The 22,248-nt window shown below is 42.6% G+C and overlaps 1 protein-coding gene across 2 annotated transcripts in view; it reads right to left on the bottom strand.

The window, feature by feature from the left end:
* GNPTAB (N-acetylglucosamine-1-phosphate transferase subunits alpha and beta) overlaps positions 1 to 22,248 on the bottom strand; it is a 79,882-nt gene that overhangs the window by 29,280 nt on the left and 28,354 nt on the right. The window contains exons 2-7 of one of the 2 annotated variants that reach the window (XM_065937764.1): positions 20,142 to 20,227; positions 11,979 to 12,098; positions 10,896 to 10,937; positions 8,513 to 8,718; positions 983 to 1,047; positions 585 to 719 (exon numbers count right to left, since the gene is read on the bottom strand). In XM_065937764.1, coding sequence (XP_065793836.1) covers positions 585 to 719; positions 983 to 1,047; positions 8,513 to 8,718; positions 10,896 to 10,937; positions 11,979 to 12,098; positions 20,142 to 20,227 — 654 coding nt within the window. Of the gene's footprint in view, positions 1 to 584; positions 720 to 982; positions 1,048 to 8,512; positions 8,719 to 10,895; positions 10,938 to 11,978; positions 12,099 to 20,141; positions 20,228 to 22,248 lie in introns of those variants that run through there. The other variant, XM_065937773.1, reaches the window with a different exon arrangement.

Below are 22,248 nucleotides of genomic sequence, written 5' to 3' on the forward strand. Positions count from 1 at the left end.
TATCAAATTTCCAAGTACCTGCAGCATTGCCCTGTGTCCATGGAAGCTCTAAGCAAGTCCGCAGGCTGGGGCCTGTGTGTGCCTGCAAACACGTGCTGGGCCTCCCCCATCCCTCCTTCCAGGCTCACTCTCAGCAGAGGTAACAGCACCTGGCTCACACAGACGCACCTTTGTTTAACAAATGAATCCTTATTCTGCCTGGGAAACCTACAATCCAAGTCAGACTCCTAACATTTGGAATTAAGAGCAAAAAATTAAGAATAAAAAAGCCAGAATCTTCTACAAATAAAAGGCTGTCTTTACGACAGCATATGTGACAGACTGGAGAACATCTTTGCTTCATTTGGGTTTTTTGGTTTATGTTTTGGCCACACCACTCAGTTTATTGAATCTTAGTTCCCCAACCAGGGATTGAACCTGCACTCTCAACAGTAGAAGCACAGAGTCCTAACCACTGGACCAGTGGGGAACTCCCCCTCTGCGTCTTATCGCCAGCTGTACTATGAATATAACGGAAGGGGCTGCCGAGAAGATGTGTTAAACGGGATGTGCTATACTAATTGCTCTATTTTCTAAGCTCTTACCAGTTTTATTTTAGAAGAAAGATTTTCTGGCAATTTTGCTTTTAGTTGATTGGTTTCCTTGAATGTCGGTGGGAATCCACTCAGGAAAGCCAAATCTGGCATTAGCACTAGCCCAGGGGCTTCCTTATCTGTTGTCTAAAATAAGAACAGGAAAAATACAGCTCACTTTCCACATCATAAGGCTGGTGAAAACTTACAGCTGAGAAAACTAGGAAAGATCTATTATTGCATCACACAAGCTTCAAAACAAGAATGGTATGATTATTTAAATCAATACTAGTACTGGAAAGCTTACAGGAAAAGTAAACATTAAAAAGCCTCTCAAAGTAAAACAGCTTTATTTCTCACGCTTTTATTCTACCGGATTGCAAAAATACAGCTAATTTAAAGCAACATACCAAATAGCCCCTCCAAACTGTCTGTCTGCTGTTTCCTTTAAACATTCCAGCCTGGGCATCTTCAACTACAACAGAGAATACAATAAACAAGCATGATTTTAATGAATACTTAACCATGATGTCTGGCAGGATACTGTACAAGGCATTTTGAGAGCTGTCAAATTTTCCAGTAGTCATGTATGGATGTGAGAGTTGGACTATAAAGAAAGCTGTGTGCCAAAGAATTGATGCTTTTGAACTGTGGTGTTGGAGAAGACTCTTGAGAGTCCTTTGGATTGCAAAGAAATCCACTCTATCCTAAAGGAAATCAGTCCTGAATATTCATTGGAAGGACAGATGCTGATGCTCCAATACTTTGGCCACCTGATGCAAAGAGTTGACTCATTAGAAAAGACCCTGATGCTGGGAAAGACTGAAGGCAGGAGGAGAAGGGGACAACAGAGGATGAGATGATTGAGTAGCATCACTGACTTGATGGACATGAGTTTGAGTAAACTCCGGGAGTTGGTGATGGACAGGGATGCCTGGCATGCTGTAGTCCATGGGGTCACAAAGAGTCGGACACGACTGAGCGACTGAACTGAACTGAAACCAGTATAATACATGGTCTCAAAGAAAAGGTAGTTGGGGGAGACAAAATTAACCCATCCAACAAAAGGGGAGCTACTATAACCCACTGTAATTCTGCAGTACTGAAGGACAGGCTCCGGTGTGCAGAGGAAACAGAAATGAAAAGATTGACAGGAATGACAGAGGTAGGACCAAACATCAAACATCGACAAGTTTCATTTAAAAAATGAAATTGTTTGACGAAGAGTAAAACATTTGGGAGTGGTGGGTACGAGGAAAAGAGGGCAACCAGAAGGGGCCCTTGAAAGCCAGGCCAGTGGCATTTATTGATAGATGGACGTGGGGAGGCACTGTAAGTCCAGGGATTCCCCCAGAGTCACCGTGAACTCCTGTGATTCATCAGGTAATGTGATTAGAGCAGATTAAGTTGGGGGTCAGGACAATCCCCTGGAGTAGGAAATGGCAACCCATTCCAGTATTCTTGCCTTGGAAATCCCCTGGACAGAGGAGCCTAGCAGGCTACAGTCCGTGGGGTCGCCAAGAGTCATACATGACTGAGCAACTAAGCATGCACAAGCAAGGACGATGATGATGCATGCCGACCAGGAGAGAGGTGTCAAGTGATAGGGACAAATGGAATCAGCAACCTGCTGACATCTGGGGACCACGGAAAACAGGAGGTCAGAAGGCTGTAATCCTCATTCTCAAAACAGACACAGAAAGCAGGGTCTACAGATTATAGCCTGCAAGATGGAGGTCAACCCTGGGCAAGAGTCTCAAATATACCATAAAAATATAGTTGGTGAGTGCTGGAGAAGGTCTTCACAGTATACTGTTTATCTTTAATGGAAGCACTGGGGGCTAACTGCATGAGTCCATCATGGAGAAATTTATCAGATACACACTTCACTCTGTCCCCATCTGTCTCTCCCCGCTGATAAGGTGGATTCTATACTGGTAGATCATTTCATGGCAAACACACAGAGGAAAAGTGGAAACAGTGACAGAGTTTGTTCTCTTGGGCTCAAAAATCACTGCGGATGGTGACTGCAGCCATGAAATTAAAAGATGCTTGCTCTTTGGAAGGAAAGCTATGACAAACCTAAACAGAGTATTAAAAAGTAGAGACATCACTCTGCTGACAAAGGTCCATATAGTCAAAGCTATGTTTTTCCGGCAGTCATGTACGGATGTGAGAGTTGAACCATAAAAAAGGCTGACCAGCACAGAATTGATGCTTTCAAATTGTGGTGCTGGAGAAGGCTCTTCAGAGTCCCTTGGACTGCAAGAAGATAAAACCAGTCAATCCTAAAACAAATCAACCCTGAATATTCACTGGAAGGACTCATACTGAAGCTGAAGCTCTAATACTTAGGTCACCTGATGCAAAGAGCCGACTCATTGCAAAGACCCTGATGCTGGGAAAGATTGAAGGCAGGAGAAGAGGGCGACAGAGGGTGAGATGGTTGGATGGCATCACCGACTTGATGGACATGAGTTTGAGCAAGCTTCGGGAGTTGGTGATGGACAGAGAAGCCTGGCGTGCTGCGGTCCATGGGGTCGCAGAGAGGCAGACATGACTTAGCAACTGAACAACAACAATACTGGTCGATCAGACAATTAGAAGAGTTGCACAATATGTCTTTGTTCATAATCTCAGGAAGGCAGCTGAACACCACCTCATGTCATCTTTATGGGTCAACAGAGACTAGATCTCAAGGTAGGCAGGTTATAACCAATTCTGACCAGAGAGTATAAAATTATAAAAGCTATAGTCAACCCAGAGAGGGGTTTTGGAGGTCTGCTATAGGTTCTGTCTTGTTCAACAATCCATCAAGGTTTTGGAAGATACAGAAGTCATGCTTGTGGAATGTGTGGGCTTACAGGAATTCAACAGAGAAGCTATTACCTGGGGTAAGAGAGCAAGGGTTCCCCCCAAAGTCCTTGACTGTTTAGAGCCATCAGTCAAATCTAGCAAAATAAACAGAGGTAAGATCTTTAACTGGGCAACAAAACAAAACCAAGTATAAATTAAAAAGGAATCTTTGAAGAAAAATCAAAATTAAAAAAAATTAAATAAAATGGGTATTTGAGTTAGTAAATTTAAGTTTTACAAAAAGACTTAGGGGCGTTTTAGTTGACAGCGAGTTCAGGATGAGTCAGTAATGCTAAGGCCATACTGAATTTCCTCCTAACGCTGTGCTTTTAAGCAGGAGAGGGCTTAGAATAAGGGTGATATTCCCCAACACCAACCCATCAGGAGACCCTATTGAGTTGACCTTCAAAATGTCCAGAGCCTAACCACTTCTCACCACCACACTGATCCAAGCCCCTTTCCTTCTTACCTCAATTATTACAACCTTTGCCCTTCCTCAGTCTGTTCCCACTACAGCAGCCAGACTGATTCTTCTGGGACGTAAGTCAGATCACAAAACCCTCCAACACTGATTCCGCAACACACTCTGATTTAAAGGCAAAAGCCTGTGCCATTGGGTGCCTGTTGCTTCCCTGGCTCATCGCTTGCTCTCTCCTCGTTCACTCTGGGCTAGCCACACTGGCCTCCCTGCCCTTCTTCGCATGTGTCAGACAGACTCCTGCCCCAGGGGCCTCCCACTGGCTGTCCCGCTTACCGTGTATACAGGGCATATATGGAGAAGCACCGCTTGCCCACAGACTCGTGTGGCAGGCTCTCTCACCTCCTTCCAATTTTCATCAAATCACCCCCTCGGGGAGTCTGCCCTGCCCGCCCCCCAATTTCCCCTGTCCTGTTCTTCTCCACAGCACTCACCGTCTACAAACTATAGGATTTAACCTGTACGCTCTATCAGTTGTCTGAGCCCCGGGCCAAGAAGTAAATTTGATGAGGGCAGGGATTTCTGTCCATCTCTTCACTTCTGCATCTGGCATATAGTATGCACTTGATAAACAGTGAAGAAATAGTCCCGATCTTTTTGAAGACTGAACCACACTGGAATAGTGCTCAATCCCAGCTGAAACACTTTAAGGTAATAGAAACTAAAGTTCATTCTGAGAGGATCAAACGAGGGTGCAGTGAAGTACCTAACCGACCGCTAAAGAAGAAGAAACGTTACACAGGGCAGGGACTGGCTCCACAGGATCCCAAGGGCACAAACTGAACCAGTGTGACAAAGCTGTTAGGAAGCACTTCGTAGCTCCTCGTAAAAATCAATGTAGTCCAGAGGCAGAGTCAATTGTCACAGGGGGAAATTCATTTCCTAAACATCAAAGGAGACAAGCTTGACTGGAAAACCCATTTTGCTGAGATGCGGGTCCTGGCTGCAGGACTGGACCGTGTGACTGCTGAACTCCTGTCCAATCGGCAGTCCAGGACACAGTGGAAGTGGCAGGGTGATCAGGAGAGGGCAGAAATGACACATTTCAGAAGGAAAAAAAAAAAACAACCAACAGATCTCAATGACTAACTGGAAAGAGGTTAAATGAGATTATCTTTAACATGCCAAACATGGCTATAATTTCTTAATCTAGATCAGGGTTTGGCAGTCCATGGCCCAAAATCTAGCCACTGCTGAATTCAGCATGGCCCCGATCTAAAAACAATGTTAGCATTTTTAAACGGCTGAATGTTTATACAAATACCTACATGATATCTGGCATTTTGCCTCTTAGCCCACAAAGCCTAAACTATTTACTACCTGGTCCTTTATGAAACAATTCTGTTATCCGTGATCTAGATACCTAAGCATGATAAAAGAGTGAGTTTGTGGCCTACTAAAAATGGAAGCTACATGAAGGTAGGAATATGCCCTTTTTTCCTCTGCTGTTTGCCTAAAACAACAACCAAGTCAGGGCAGTGGCTCAACAAATATTTACTAAATGAGTCAATGTGATAAGCAGGACAGTCAAATAAAAACCCAAGTGGAAATTAAAAAAAGTGTTTAAGAGACTATTACTTACTATGAATCTTACCTGTATCACACATTACAATTCTTTTTTTTGGCCACATGTGGAATCCGAGTTCCCTGACCAGTGATCGAACCCATACCCCCTGCATGGGAAGTGTGGAGAGTCTTAACCACTGGACGGCCAGGGAAACCCCAAACTTTACAATCTTTTACATCTTCGACATGTCATAAAATGAGTAGAGGAAAACCCAAGCTTCTCTCCATAGACTTTATAACTGAGTTATAATTGCTAACATAATATCATTCCTTTTTCTCTTCCGGTGAAGTGTTATCAGAGTAAATTGCCAATATCCACAGGATCATCGAAAAAGCAAGCAAGGTACAAAAAAACATCTACTTCTGCTTTATTGACTACTCCAAAGCCTTTCACTGTGTGGATCACAACAAACTGTGGAAAATTCTTAAAGAGGTGGGAATACCAGATCACCTGCCCTGCCTCCTGAGAAATCTGTATGCGGGTCAAGAAGCAACCGTTAGAACTGGACATGGAACAACAGACCAGTTCCAAACTGGGAAAGGAGTACGTTAAGGCTGCAAATTGTCACCCTGTTTATTTAACTTATATGCAGAGTACGTCATGCGAAATGCCGGATGAAGCACAAGCTAGAATCACGATTTCAAGAAATATCAATAACCTCAGATATGCAGATACAACCACCCTTATGGCAGAAAGCAAAGAAGAACTAAAGAGCCTCTTGATGAAAGTGAAAGAGGAGAGTGAAAAAGTTGGCTTAAAACTCAATATTAGGAAAACTAAGATTATGGCATCCAGTCCAACCACTTCATAGCAAATAGATGGGGAAAAATGGAAACAGTGATAGACTGTATTTTTTTGGGCTCCAAAATCACTACAGATGGTGACTGCAGCCATGAAATTAAAAGACACTTGTTCATTGGTAGGAAAGCCATGATCAACCTAGACAGCATATTAAAAAGCAGAGACATTACTTTGCCAACAAAAGTCTGTCTAGTCAAAGCTATGGTTTTTCCAGTAGTCATGTACAGATGTGAGAGTTGAACTATAAAAAAAAGCTGAGTGCTGAAGCATTGATGCTTTTGAACTGTGCTGTTGGAGAAGACTCTTGAGAGTCCCTTGGACTGCAAGGAGATCCAACCAGTCCATCCTAAAGGAGATCAGTCCTGGGTGTTCATTGGAAGGACTGATGCTGAAACTGAAACTCGAATACTTTGGCCACCTGATGCGAAGAACTAACTCATTTGAAAAGACCCTGATGCTAGGAAAGACTGAAGGCAGGAAGAGAAGGGGACGACAGAGGATAAGATGGTTGGATGGCATCACCGACTCGATGGACATGAGTTTGAGTATGCTCTGGGAGTTGGTGATGGACAGGGAAGCCTGGGTTGCTACAGTCCATGGGGTCGCAAAGAACTGGACATAACTGAACTGAAAGCTAAACTCAGCCAAACAATAAATCATGTAGCTTGTTAAATTTGTCAAAAAATTATCCTTTACTTTCCCTATATATTTAAAAATATAGCATAAATTTTAAAAATAAGTTTCTATACAAAATAGTTCAGAAACAGGTTGGTAATGTGAAGGGGGAGATGTCTGCACTTGGACCTTTCAAATCACAAAGGGTAAGTACCAGGAAATGAGCACTGTTAGACACTGTTCAGCACACAAACTGGTGAGGAGGTTTCTGCTGGGAAGAAATCAGATGAGAACCCCAGAAACTCCAAAGCAGTCAAAAACTAAGCTGTGAGCTAGATTACAAGTACTGCAGGGATACAGGAAAATGAAATCATTGTGAATGTCCCAGCCCAGGATCCTCATGGAGACAGCAGTGGAGATGGGGCTGGAAAGAACAGGTGACGGCGGGAATTCCCTGGTGGTCCAGGTCCCTGGTCAGGGAACTAAGATCCCACAAGCCATATGGCACAGACACACACAGACACACACACGAAGAACAGGAGATGGGCTGGGAGAGGAAGAAGGATGGGACAGGCAACAATCTGTGCGTAAAGACACTGACATTGCAAGGAGATGCAAGGAGGGCTGGGAAGCAAGGGATGACGGGCACGACCACGGCAACTAAACCTCGAGCTGGACCACCAGCAAGAGGGCCTGTATCCATGTAAAACACAAATACGTACTACTATTATTCTCTCCAAAGAGAGAGCAGCTGTAAACAGGTTGGAAAAGGCTGATTTTATCAGTTATGTGCTGGACAGATCCGAGAAGAACTTTAGAGGTAGACAGAGCAGACAGGACTCTCTTACTGGAACTGAGTGAAGAAATTTGGTCTGGTGTAGAGGAAATCTGATTAAGTATGAAAGATAAGATTCTTGCAAAAAAAAAAAAGCAGCTCATAGGATGCGGCTGATTATAGATTAGAGTAAGAACAGGTCAAAGATAGTTCCAGAATGAGAACTTGAGAAGAGAACTGTAAAGGGGACAAGGCAGCTTTCATCTTACACAAGGGAAAACAGCGGTTCCGGGGAGCGCGGCTCAGCGCCGAGGAAGGATAAGAAACAAGAGGAAGGATTATGGAGGGAGACACAGGCGTGGGGCTCAGCAGCTCAGTGGCCAGATGGGAGGACGGGATCTCGAAGGATGTGGGTGCGTGTTTTATGCCAAGAATTACAAATTCAATGATATTATCTGGCCAAATCAACTGCATAACCAGACATTTCAGAACATTCAGCATGAATGCTCCAAGTATGGTCAGTCCAAGCTGCAGAAGACAACCTCACTGAGGAATTATATGGTTAAAAAAAAAAGCCTTCAGAATAACTCAGAGCCAAGAGAATACAGTAAACTTTGAGTTCCAGGTTTTAGGACCGGACCTCAGCATTCAGGCTGGCATGTGTATTACACAGAATGAAATATATATAACCCCTTTCTGAAATACAATGGCAGCTCTTCTGCTTCCTGTTATATTTTTAGTTTATCAGGCATTTTTTAAAAACTTAATCAATTCTGTTCCATTTAAACTTTTGTTATCCCAGCATCCAATGATATCAAGACTTTAAAACACCCACAAGAAGATCTTACCGTTCTTAGTACTGTCGAAAACAACAACTGAGACGTTAGTGGAAGGGTTTTTTGGTTTTGCAACGTTGAATACATCACTGGCAGAATGGAAAGAAGGATAAAGAGACGGCAGGTCCTTCAGTGTGATGTTGGTGGGTAGGGCTGGGTCCAGGACAAGCATTGGCACCTTAATGCAGTGCGTCAGCAAACACTCCAGAGGCTTCTCACTGGAAAGACACGAACACGCTCACAACCACATGCTTGAAAAATGTGAGCAACGCTGAGAAGCCCACTGGTTACTACTAAATTTTACAGGTGTTTCTTCTGTGTTTTATTCAAAAATCATAAATGCTCAATAAACAAGGAGTTCTATTTCAAAAATAAAAATTTAGTAAGTTAGCAAGTCTGGTAGAAAATTATTAAACAAGTGCAACTCAAAAGATAGAGCTTTCCAACTCCTATTAATAAAGTAAGACTGCCACAAAATTTGCAACCCAAAGGTGCACAAGAAATTAAGCATTTCATTACTATTGTTTTCAACATTATCTGTAACTCCAGTAAAGCCCATGATTAGACAGGTTAGGAAGTAGATAAATTCTGGTTAACAATGTCATGTTATCAGATACAGTTTACCAATTCCAACTAGAATAAAACTGAGTGCCCTGAATATAACAGAACACAAGGCAAACAAAAGCAAAGGTGACACAGCGTGATGGACTTACATGAAATATTCCTGCCTAAACATAAGAAACACCTAAGATAACAGTCAGTGGTCACAGAGAATTCAGAAGGTAGGAGCTATGACCATTTAATAAACAATACATGAAACTGTGACACCTCATCAATGGTCAAAGAAATGCAAAGAAAATGATGACCTTTAGCCTACTAAATTAGCACCCCTCAAAATATGAAGAGGCAATGTTTGTCCAAGTGTAGCATGCCTACCTTTCTCAAACTCTGCAGTGTCCCTCCAGACGAATTCCCCATTTCCACTTTGCAAAAGCAATTTGCTAATATATACACATACATTATGTATGCATATGGGCTTCCCTGGTGGCTCAGATGGTAAAGAATCTGCCTGCAATGCAGGAGACCTAGCTTTGATCCCTGGGTCAGAAAGATCCCCTGGAGAAGGAAATGGCAACCCACTCCAGAGTTCTTGCCTGAGAACTCCATGGACAGAGCAGCCTAGCGGGCTACAATCCATGGGGTCACAAAGAGTCAGACACGACTGCATGACTCACACACACACACCCCTATACCTCCATCAGACCCATGAACACACGTGTGCTTCTTCTGAAGTAGTTTATGTCCAGGAATGTAGTCCAAGTGGAAGAGAAACAAAAACAGGAAAAATAGACAAACCCCCACGCAGAAAATGCCACAGACCCAAAGATAGCCTCAGTAGTGAAAATACAGCAGTTCCCAACATTTAGCAAATTACAGTGCACTTTATGGAATATTACATAACTATTAAAATGGATAAGTAAGAAGTAGTAAGATAACATAGAAATATGTACGATTACCTAAAACAAAAAAACAGAATACAAAACTGTAGGGATGAGAAACTGTTTACTATAAAAACGTGCATGGAAAGGAAATAAGAAAACGATCATAGTTGTGGAGTGAGGGCCACAGAATTACGTGAGCTTGTTCTTTCCTTTCCTCTTGACCTTTCTGTAATGCTGCATCACAGCTTTAATTTCAAAGTCATTTAAAAATAACAGTATTAGCAATAGATATTTATAAATAAATATGCATAATTAACATTAAGAGATGATTCAGAAGGCACTTCTGGATCACGTCTATGAATAACTCTTCTATTTTAAGTCTGATGGTTCAATGGGCAAGTGGCAGTTAACAGACTTCCGCTTGTTCGTGCGACAGTCTTGTGTTAAGGGCCTATTTAGTGTCAGGTACGATTCCAATGAAGAGAAATAAATCTGATTCTTGCCATTGGGTTAAACCTCCTTTCCAAATCCTTAGATATAAGACATATGATTATGTTGGCTTTTAAAGATAAGGAAATATACATTGAACACATAATGAAACAATGGACATAGATCCTATAAATGAAAATACTAGGTATAAGTTAGATTTGAGTGGACCAAGAGAATAGCACATCAAGACAGATGAACAGCAAGGGCAAAGAAGAAAAACGTTACCTAATGCATTTAGAAACGATAAGGCTTCGGTTACTGACAGCAAGAATAATCAGAGCTCTCAATCAGCTCTGCCGTTCTGTTCTCATCTAATGTATGCACTCAATTTAGGGAAGAGTGACTGAACAGGAGCAAGAGTAAGCGAAAAATACCATGTAGCCACAAAAGCAAGGAAGAAAAATCTGGACATTTCACTTCTCTCCTTTGATTTTCACTCCTGAGAGGAAAATCAAAATGCTTACCTCTTCTTGGTTGGTTCTGTTGTGTTCTTTCCAAGGATTTCTCTAGTGAAAGGACACAGATTTCATTACACACGCATGGACAAGTGTTAGCCTTACATGAGAATATGAGGGAATTTAACAACATTGATTTTCCTGGTTACCCCACAAGGACCAACCAGTAGGTTAAAAGTACTGTCCTGTGTATGGTATTTATGCATAATAAATTCTACATTTTAATAAGATATTATCTACAATATTATCATGTCCCATCCATAGTAACCAGGAAAATTTACTTAAAACATAAGCTTTTACATTTTGCAGTAAAACTGGAACGAGGCTATCGCAGTCACTTTCATGCGCAGAGAGAAGAGAGACAGACAGACAAATGTCTGCAGCACAGCAGGGCCAAAGGCCTGAAGCTGGGGCGCCCATAGCATTTACAGAGAAACGAGTAGGGGGTTCCCAGTAAACACTCCTGAGGAACCGAAGGGGAAAGTACATCAGTCAGACCTCTGGTTCAGACGGTTCTCCAGAAACTCACTGTACTTTTCCCAGATAAAGTAAATAAAATAATCAAAATTCCATTAAAACAACTACCCAGGTTTCTAATTCCATAGTGTACTGTTTGATATTAAAAAGGGTGACAAACACACTTTTTACTACCTTTATCAAATGGAAGAAAAGTTATGTCTGCAGGTCTGTTTTATTTTCAAGGGACTAATCCAGCTGTCTTGTATAACAAAACCTTACTTCATGAAACTGTCACACCTGGGACTCAGGCTAAATGAGAAGGAAGACCAGGGCTCCCCTGGGTGGCTCCTCCACCTTTCGGCCCCCAGAGACCCAGAGCACCACGCTCATGAGACCGTGGCCACCCGGCAGGGTGAGGCCAGGATCTCGCAAAAGTGGCCAAGTCCTCGCTGGGCACCGAGAAACAAGGGTCGATGCCTGACTGCCAGAATCGTGTAAGGCATGAACCTGAGATGCAGGTTCTTGTTTGGACAACAACGTGAGCACCATCTCACCTTCTGAAGTGTACCGTTACTTATAACTGTAGAATATGCTGTGTTTCGTTCTCTTAACAATCAATCCAATCAGTTTTACCTCATTGCTTTCTGCTCCTCCTCCATCTGTTCTCTGACTTGCTGCAGCTCTTTCAGCAGTTCAAGATCTGTGCCATTCACCCAGGTGTAGACCACGTCGATCGGCATGGGCAGACAGAGCCTAGGGAAACCCATAAGTCCTCCGGCTTATACACATTTTTCCAATATATTTGGGAATAAGAGCATACAGGGATCAAGCTCAGAGGTTATAAAAGAATATCAACAAAAAGGTAATCCAACCATGGTGCGTATCACAGACTTGCATGTTTTGAAACTGGGGCTGGAGCAGTAATATTTACTGAGGACCTTCTCTGCGAGCTGCATTCTGCTAGACGCTTGTCTGCTAGACGCTTGATGTAGTTTTGTATCATTTGATCACAACCACCCTGTAAAGAGGCTGCTGTCCTTTCCATTTTAAGACTGTAGAGGAGGTCTTGGAAGCTCAAACTGCTACATTCTCAGTTTAGCAAATGAGGAAACTGGGATACAAATGCAGCCAAACACAGAAAAGAAATTAGAAGCTTAAACAAAATGACCCCCCAAAAAGTCAGCCAGCAGACCACAATGCTGGGGCTTCCCTTGTGGCTCAGCTGGTAAAGAATCCGCCTGCAATGCAGGAGGCCTGGGTTGTCCCTGGGTTGGGAAGATGCCCTGAAGAAGGGAAAGGCTACCCACTCCAGTATTCTGGCCTGGAGAATTCCATGGACTGTACAGGCCACAGGGTCGAAAAGAGTTGGACACACCTGAGCGACTTTCACTTTCCACAACGAAGACCTACCCATCTAATGCCACAGACTTCCCATTTTCTGTTGCCCCCAAGCCGGGTCCCTCCCAATCCTGTTTGCTGGACCCTGTTTTTTTCTTTTTTTCATAGCAGTAATCTTCTAACATATTAAATAACTGACACGCTACATACACTGGTAATTCATGTGTGCCTCCCCTAGATTGTAAGCTCCGAGGCAGCAGGAATCACATCTGCTTTGTCCCCTAAAGTGCCCTGCGGACTAGGATTTGTGCCTGGCAGGTGGGAGCTCGATGATTTACTTGAGACACTAGCATAGAAGACCTTCCCAAACCTGCTCGATTTTTCCCTCACTATCCATCATACCCCTGACCTAAGGAGTCAGTGAAGTGACGGTCACTCAGTTGTGTCCAGCTCTTTGTGACCCCAAGGACTGTAGCCTGCCCGCCTCTGTCCATGGAATTCTCCAGGCAAGAATACTGGAGTGGGTAGCAGTTCCCTTCTTCAGAGGATCTTCCCAACCTGGAGATCAAACCCAGGTCTCCCACATTGCAGGCGGATTCTTTACCATCTGAGCCACTGGGGAAGCCCAGACGTCAGGCAAGCTTTTAATTCCTGACTGTCCCGTCTAAGGTCCATCTCAGGTTTGCTGCTGCTGCTGCTGCTAAGTCACTTCAGTCGTGTCCGACTCTGCGAGACCCCATAGACGGCAGCCCACCAGGCTCCCCCGTCCATGGTAATCTAACCCCTGCTAAAAGTTCTCTCCTCCTTTCCTTCATCAACTAACCAAGATCCTACCATCTTTCAGAGCCTGCTCCGGAGCTATACTACAGAGTTCATGGTAACGTAAGACACATTTTGGATGATTCTGTTTCAGGTTTGATCTTTTCCAAGGAACACTACACTTTCAGGGTTATTTTTTTTAGGGGGTGTGAGGGGGGTTGTTTTATTTTTAGGCCAAGGACCCAAGCTCACCCTCCTTTTGTCTTCCTCACAGGTCAGGCACAGGATTGGGCCCCCGGTGCACAAAGGGCTCCAAAGACTATAACGTTTGACAATCTTTGTTTTGGCCACAGGTTAATAATCTCGGGGGAAATAAGGCAGTTTGGGGGACAAATCAATCAAATGATGGAAGGAAGTAAATAGAGAGATAATCACTTGTAGCTTAAAAGAAGATGAGATGACTGGATGAAAGAGGTGTTTATCCACTGATTGAATAACTGTTTCCTGAGCACTAGCGTGTGTGTGCCAGGCGCCGTCTCAGTGCTGGGGACTCAGCACAGACCGAAACGCATGCCTGCATTCTAGAGAGGTGGAGTCAGGAAATACACCAAATAAACGAAGTCAGATGATGTTCAGTGTTATGGAGCAGAAAGGGGGTATACTGTGTGTCTAGGTCTTGTGGGGGGGGGGGAGCAGTTTTAAATAGGGAGATCAGAGATGGCCTTACTGGGAAGGCTGGCATTTCAGCAAAGAGGTTAAGGAAGTGAGGAAGCTGCGTGTGGGCAATTGGGCAAGCAGAGCCCAGAGAAGGGGAAATGTCCTGTGCAAATGCCCTGGGGCGCCTGCTTATCTGGCATGGTTAAAGAATGAGAGGCCAGTGTGGCAGAGAGAAACAGGACCACAGGGAAGAACCTAAGAAGAGACGAGAGTCAGTCAAAGAGGGACCGGGGGACCCAGAGTCTCACGGGGAAAAATGTGGAAGCAATCACCTCACACTCAGGCACAAGTGACGGCTGAACGTCTGCGAGTCCTCCCGTCAAGGTGCATCACTGCCAGCAGAATGCAATCTAAACTCCATAATCCACACCTCCTGCTCTAGACGTGCCAGCTATACGCCCTTACCCAACAGCTTGCAGGCTTCTGTACCTTTGCACACACTTCTCCCTCTGCTCAGAATATCCTTTCTCTCATGCTTCTTTTAACCACTTCCTCATTCCCCAAACGCCCTCTTCCCTCACCTCTCACAAAAACGTACTGCCTAACAGGCAACTTCCACTGTACTCCACACTCTAAGGAGTCCTTAGCACACCGGCTGTACCATTTTTCTGTCTTCCACTACACCGAGCATTTCTAAGGCAGAAATGGTATCATGCGTTCTGTGCCCATTTTCATTAATTACTTCCTCTCTTTCCCATACACTCTCAGGCTCTCGCTCCCTACTGTCATGATATGCAAACACTACCTTCTCTTGACTTTCTTCTGCATGTTTCTATATGGATGGTTCCGAATGTCAGCAGACATCAGAAGCACCTACAGGACTTGTTGGACACGTGGCTAGGCTCCATCTACAGAGTTTCTCGTTGATTAGGTCTAGATTGGGGGCCCCAGACACTGCATTCCTAACAAGTTCCCAGGTAATGCCAGTGCTGCTGGTCCAGAAACTCACTTTGAGAACTACTAACTTATATGTAGGTTACAATTCACTTTTTTTTAATTAAAATAAATAAATAACCCCCCCACACTAAAATATCACTTCTGTGTGAGGTCAGTGAGTTCCTCCTGTTCAACACTATGTGCCTAGGAATATTGCCTGAGACACAGTGGGGTTTAATATGTATTTATTGTCTAAATAACTATCAGTTCATTCCCTCAACATAAACAGTGGTCTCTTCTCTTTAAAAAAAAAAAAAAAGTTTCACATTACCCACATGTAAGTTAGGTCACAGGTGGTCTACGTTTAGACAAAAAATTAACAACAACAACCAAAAATCCCACTTAAGTGACATATTTTAGAAAGGCTTTTAAAAAGGAAGGAGAAATCTGTACATTCCAAAGTTTTCCTTTAAAAGTAACTATCAGCTATTAAAGATTTTTTTTTTTTTTTAAAGATTGTTTTAATAGTCGAGAGATTATCTCTACAAGCTCTACCAAGGAAGGCAACATTAAATATATAATGCATTTATGTCCTGGCTCTTTTAGTAAGACTGCATTACATGATCAACTTAACTCTCTGGTGTTAAACTGACAACCCTAAGAAGATCCTGTGATCTGCCCCTGGCCAGTGAGTCAGTTGTTTTTCTACTTATTAGACACGGTCACAGTGAGTCTGAGGCTTTCATTCTAACCACAGACCACTATCTTAGTCTCCAGATGAGAAGGAAGCCCTTATCTTAGAGCTGAAGACTAAACAAGTGATCTATGATTCAGAACCAAAGCCGTGATGACAGTGATACCACTCTTATTTTAATCGCTTTAGTTTGAATGAATATGGAGGCATTTGATAGTCCCTTGGTCCCACATGGCATAAAGCAGAGAAGATAACTTAGAGCATAAACAGCACCTGAGAACCAAAGCTGGAAGAGACTTCACACTTCATCTAATGTCTGCATTTCAGAGATGACAAAACTGAGCTCTACAGAGACTTTCTGCCTCACAATTAGTAGCAGTACGTAATTTATATATTCACTTGATACTGGCATATAGAATGGGATTTTTTTTTTTTCCATTCAGGGACAACATTAAAAAGACATGCAGAAACATTAGCAAAACACTGAAAACTTCCTATAAACATTATGGCTATTTTAAAACATACCGGAACATATGATGTTATGGTGCTTTTCTTCAGTCGCTAAGTCACGTCTGACTCTTTGCAGTCCCACGGACTGCAGCACACCAGGCCTCCCTGTCCCTCACTATCTGCCAGAGTTTGCCTAAGTTCATGTTCACTGAATTGGTGATGCTATCCAACCACCAACATCCATGTAATATTACCTTTTCTTGTCACCAGCAAAATTAGGTAATTTTGAAATATCCCTGCATAAAAATCAAACTACATTTTAATACAACCTAAAATTAGGAGAGGCTTCGCTAGTTCCTCAGCAGTAAAGAATCCGCCTGCAATACAGGAGACTCAGGTTTGAGCCCTGGATCAGGAAGATCCCCTGGAGAAGGAAATGGCAACCCACTCCAGAATGCTTGCCTGGGAAATCCCACGGACAGAGGAGCATCGTGGGCCACAGTCCTTGGGGGTCACAAAGAGTTAGCCGCTAAACAACAACAAAATTATAGGAAGTACTGAGAACACACACATGCTCTTTAGAAAGAGAACATGATTAAGAGAGCTGACCTCCGTATCTAGATTATGTGAGCTGATTTTCCTTCTAAAAGTTCTGAGGCTCTGTCAAGGCTGAGAGGTGTGCGTCAGTGCACAATCAGCGCGCCGACAGCATCAGACAGAGCAGGCTGAGTACTCACAAATGCTGGGGTAAAAAAAGACAGCCAGTTCGAGCTTTTCTTAGGACAATCAGCGTAGTTTTAAAATAAAAACTGGAGAAGTAGGAAGATTACGTCTCATTACGAATCTGTTAACGCAACAGTTCTCATGGTGTGGTCACCAAACCAGCAGTTTCAGTATCACCAGTGAACTTTTTAAGACATGAAAATTCTCTGTAACCCTGAGACCTACAGATGCATAAACTCTGGAGGTGGGGAGAAACTCCGTTTTGTCAAGCCCTCTGTGGAATTCTGCTGCACACTGAAGCTTGAGGACTGCTGTGTTAAGGAATGATTTTCAGACTTTTTAGGGTCCAGACACTTCACGCAATTAAAAATTCTTAAGGAGCCCCAAAGCTTGTTTAACGGTTGTAAATACCCACACTTGCCATTTTCAAAAATTAGTCAGCCGTTCAAAAAATATTAATTCATTTTAAAACAACAGTAGATCCCTTCATGTGCTGTTTTAAATGAAAAGAGTAGTATTTTTCAAGAAACGAAACAAAAATTCAGTGAGAGGCATTGCTTTTCATTTCCCCACATCTCTTTAATGACAGGAGAAGCAAGGAAGCGTATCAATCTTCGGTATTCAATCTGCTCCCAGATGTTGTCTGGGTTGAAGAAAATTCAGGCTTACAGATACGCAATTCGAAAGGGAAGGGGCATTTAATAGCCTTTTCAAATAGTGGTGGATATTATTTGATACCACACCAAAATAAGTGGTAGTTTCTTAAAAATCAGCTGCAATGTATAATCTGAAACCATATTAGTAAACTTTTTGTGCTTTTACATTAAAATCCATAGGTCTTTCTTGCACATTGAATGGCTTTTATCTGTGTAAAATTCTATAACATCAATACATTGGTTATCTGGAAAACAAAAGCTTACTGAGTTATGCAGCTCAGCCACATGGTGACGTATATTTCCTTCATTTTCTTACATAATATTAACAAATGTGATTTTCTTGGATAATGCTGCAAATCTAATCAAAGAAGTCTTTATATAATATTGTGAAATGTTAGGCTCACAGGGGTGGAAACAAGTTTTCTTAAATTCTGATTTTCACTTGAAAGCTCAACAATGACTTTGTTTCTTTCCCTTCAAACACAGGATTGCTTTGTTCACTGCAAAGAAAATACCTGCCAAATATAACCAAGCCTGAGTACTGACACTGTCATCTGTCCTTCCAAGTAATAACAATGGCGATCCATGAAATAAACCAAGTTCAGGTTGCAACTCAGAACAACTGCATGAGGGCTTTTCCTCAAGACAGTCACCATTTGGTGCTTGATGTGTGCTTTCCACTGCATCGCACACAACGTTAAGAAAATGTGTACTCACAGGGCCAAGATATAATCAAATAAACGTTTCAGAAACACTTAAGCAAACTCAGCATTTTTCTGACCCCTGCAGAGAGGATAATGGTGTTGCAATTGTACCCACCATGGCTTTCACACGATGAGTGCAAATGTCAACACAATAAAAAAGACAAGTAACACCTCAGTGTTGTCATAAAAGGAGCTTTGGTTCCACTGCCGCCCCCCTCAACTGCCCCCCATCCCCAGGGTCTTTGGAAACTGTTGTTTTAAGAGCTCCTAAGAGAAAGATCTAGAGTTTCCCTACTTCCTTAGGTACTTGTTGATAAGCTATCTCCCCTACTTGACTGCAAAATGCTTTATAGTAGAGAGTCAGACCTCAGCATCTAAAACAGAATAGGGCTCAAAGATTCAACCTTAATTGAAGGAGGAAATTCAGGGATGCCACTCACACACAGGATGCTTTAAGGACTAAAGAGGAAAGCTTTAAGTGAACTCAAGGAATCCCGCAGCCCTTCCTTGCTGAGATGTTCAGACTATAATAGTGCATACATCTAAGTCTAATTGGCATAGCTTTTTTAAAAAAACTACTTATTTGATAGGAACCACATAGGTACTCACAACAAGTGGATGGAGGTGCCAAGCAGTAATTCTAAACAGAAACAAGAGCTTCATATAAATTGCTGATGTAGTCTATAGAGGCACTCCCAGAAAATGTTCAAGGTGCACCAATCAACACCAATACTAGTTACATTTTTACTAGATTTTCTAGTTCAGTGCAGGCAAAGAGGACTCATGGAGTCTATTCTCCAGGGAAAATAAATAGTCAGGATCTAGGGAAATTTCCGATTACGGTCTTTGAGAGTTAGACAGATGTCTTCTAAGAGGTTAGCTATCTTTACTGGCTGCCCCACATTTGTTTTTGGTCACCCCCTGCTCTATGCCTTCCAGCGACTAGCCTTGTGCCATTACAATGGAAAGGAGTCAACAGATACTGCACAAAGTTAAGTCAAAAAGGAGACAATTCTGTTCTCCGTTCTTTTTTTTTTTTTAGCTTAAAAGGACAGACACCAGAAGAAACCAAAACAAAAATTCATTAGCCATGGTTGCTCTGGGTCAGGGGAAATTCAGAATGAGGCAGAGATAGGCTTTACTTTTTACTTCTCTGTACTGCTTGAACTGTTTTCAAACACAAACATATATTGCTTTTATGATATAAAACAATGCAAGTAACAGGCAAAACAGGAAAAGAGCCTGTGTGATTCATTTTAGCTGCGAGAAGGGAAGGAGGATATTGGAAAAGATTGCTTGCACTCTGAGGTCTGCCTCGTGAGGCAGGAAAAAATCTCCGAGGAAGAAGAAGGGTGAAGGCAGCATTCAGGAGTGGCTGCACCAAGAAGCTTGGCCTTAGGGAGAAAAAGACCCCACGTGTGAGGTTCTTTGCTCCTCCCCATAGCGAGGCAGTAAGGTGTGGTGACCACAAGGGCATGTGAGGGTCCTGGTGGATGCCACAGCGGATGCCCTGGTTATAAACACAGTGATGGGCAAGACACTGGCTGGGGCTTGGAACTGACTACAGCGTAGCTATCCGGCTTTCTCATCCTAGGGGGATGGAATCATCTTTATCTCACACAACTGGGTCAAGGACAGAGTGAGCTCATGTAACTCAATACTCAGCAAGGCAGGATTGCTCTTTGAGAATCAAATTTGTCATCCCGAGAAACGTGAGGATGGATTACAAGGTTCCTTCATGTGCGAGTCGTTTTAAACAAGCTAAATGATACCTACAACTTGGAAAACCCCTTCAGCTGTTCCATATAAAGCATGGGTGATTTCACAACTTATCATTTGAGCCCAAAAAAGCTACTCTCCAAAGGTGGTTTCTTCTCACCGATTCTGAAAGGACTTCCCAGCAATGTTGTCTCTGTAGGAATCAAACAAAACATGGTATTGATCCCGGCTCCATTCCAGAACCACCTAGGGAAAGAAAGAAAAAGAAACAATGTTTACTTTGCATCAAATATTGAGAGTATATAACTTTCATTTCATCTCTATTTCATTAAGGATTGCCAAAGGACTCCCAAGGCAATAGAAATAAAAGTAAAAATAAACAATTGGGACCTAATCAAACTTACAAGTTTCTGCAGAGCAAAGAAAACCATAAACAAAATAAAAAGATAACCTACAGACCGGGAGAAAATATCTACAAATGATGTGACCGACAAGGGCATAATTGCCAAAATATATAAACAGTTCATGCAACTCAACAACAAAAAACAAACAATCCAGTTGAAAAATAGGCAGAACTAAACAGACATTCCTCCAAAGAAGACATACAGATGGCCAACAGGCACATGAAAAGATGTTCAACACTGCTAATTATTAGAGAAATGTAAATTAAAACTACAATGAGATACCACCTCACACAGTCAGAATGGCCATCACTAAGAAGTCTACAAATAACAAAGGCCTGGGAAAGTGTGGAGAGAGATGAACCATCCTACACTGCTGGTGGGAATGTAAGTTGATGCAGCCACTATGAAAAAGAGTAGATTCCTCAAAAAAAAAAAAACAAGGAGGTTCCTCAAAAGCTAAAATAGAACTGCCATATGATCCAGCAATCCCACTCCTGGGCACATATCCAGACAGAAATATAATTCAAAAATATACATGCACAGTATGTTCACAACAGCACTATTTACAATAGTCAAGACTGGAAAACCTAATATCCACTAACAGATGCATGGATGGATAAATGCAGTTTTATACACACACACACACACACACACACACACACACACACACACACCATGGAGTACTCCTCAGCAATATAAAAGCAACAAAATAACGCCATCTGCAGCAATATGGATGGAACTAGGGATTTTCATACCAAGTAAAGTAAGTCAGAAAAAGGCAGGCAAATACTATATAACATCATATATATACATATATACACACACACACATATATATATGTGGAATCTAAAACATGACACAAATGCACTTTTATGAAACAGAAACAGCCTCACAGACATGGAGACAGACCTGTGGCTGCCAAGAGGGAGCGGGTGGGAGACAGATGGAGTGGGAGTTTCTGTTAGAGGATATAAACAGAACGGTAAACAACAAAGGTTTACTCTATAGCACAGGGATCTAAGAGAGGCTTCCCTGGTGGCTCAGCCGGTAAAGTGTCTGCCTGCAGTGTGGGAGACCTGGGTTCGATCCCTGGGTCAGGAAGAAACCCTGGAGAAGGAAATGGTAACCCACTCCAGGACTCTTGCCTGGAAAAATCCCATGGATGGAGGAGCCTGATAGGCTACAGTCAATAGGGTTGCAAAAAGCCAGACACGGTCTTCCCTGGTGGGTCAGACGATAAAAGCCTCTGCCTACAATGCAGCAGAGCCAGGTTCAATCCCTGGGTCAGGAAGATTCCCCTGAAGAAGGATATGGCAACCCACTCCAGGACTCTTGCCTGGGAAAATCCCATGGATAGTCCATGGGGTTGCAAAGAGTTAGACCCGACTGAGCAACTTCACTCACAGGGAACTAGAGTCAATATTCTATGATAAACCAAAATGGAAAAGAATTTTTAGAAGAATGTATATGTATATAAATGTATAACCGAATCACTTTGCTGTACAGTAGAAATTAACATTGTAAATCAACTATATTTCCATTAAAAAATTTTTTTAATAAAGAATTGCTAAAGAAACAGGTAAAGCAATCAAAATTCATCCATTCACTCAGTGCCTGCCCTATACTGTGCTCCATTGAAATGAATAAGCTACAAGGATAGTTAGGGACTGCCCTGGGGGTCCTGTGGCTAAGACCGTGCTTCCAATGCATGGGGGCCATGGGTTTGATTCCTGGCTGGGGGACTAAGATCCTACATACCATGTGGCAAGGCCAAAAAATAAAATTTAAAAAATTCAAAAGGATAGTTATATAATTATGTAAATAAAAACCCCAGCTTCTGGCCGGTGGAAGGGGGAGGGGAGT

Source organism: Muntiacus reevesi, chromosome 1 (assembly GCF_963930625.1).
Source record: "Muntiacus reevesi chromosome 1, mMunRee1.1, whole genome shotgun sequence".
Classification (NCBI taxonomy): domain Eukaryota; kingdom Metazoa; phylum Chordata; class Mammalia; order Artiodactyla; family Cervidae; genus Muntiacus; species Muntiacus reevesi.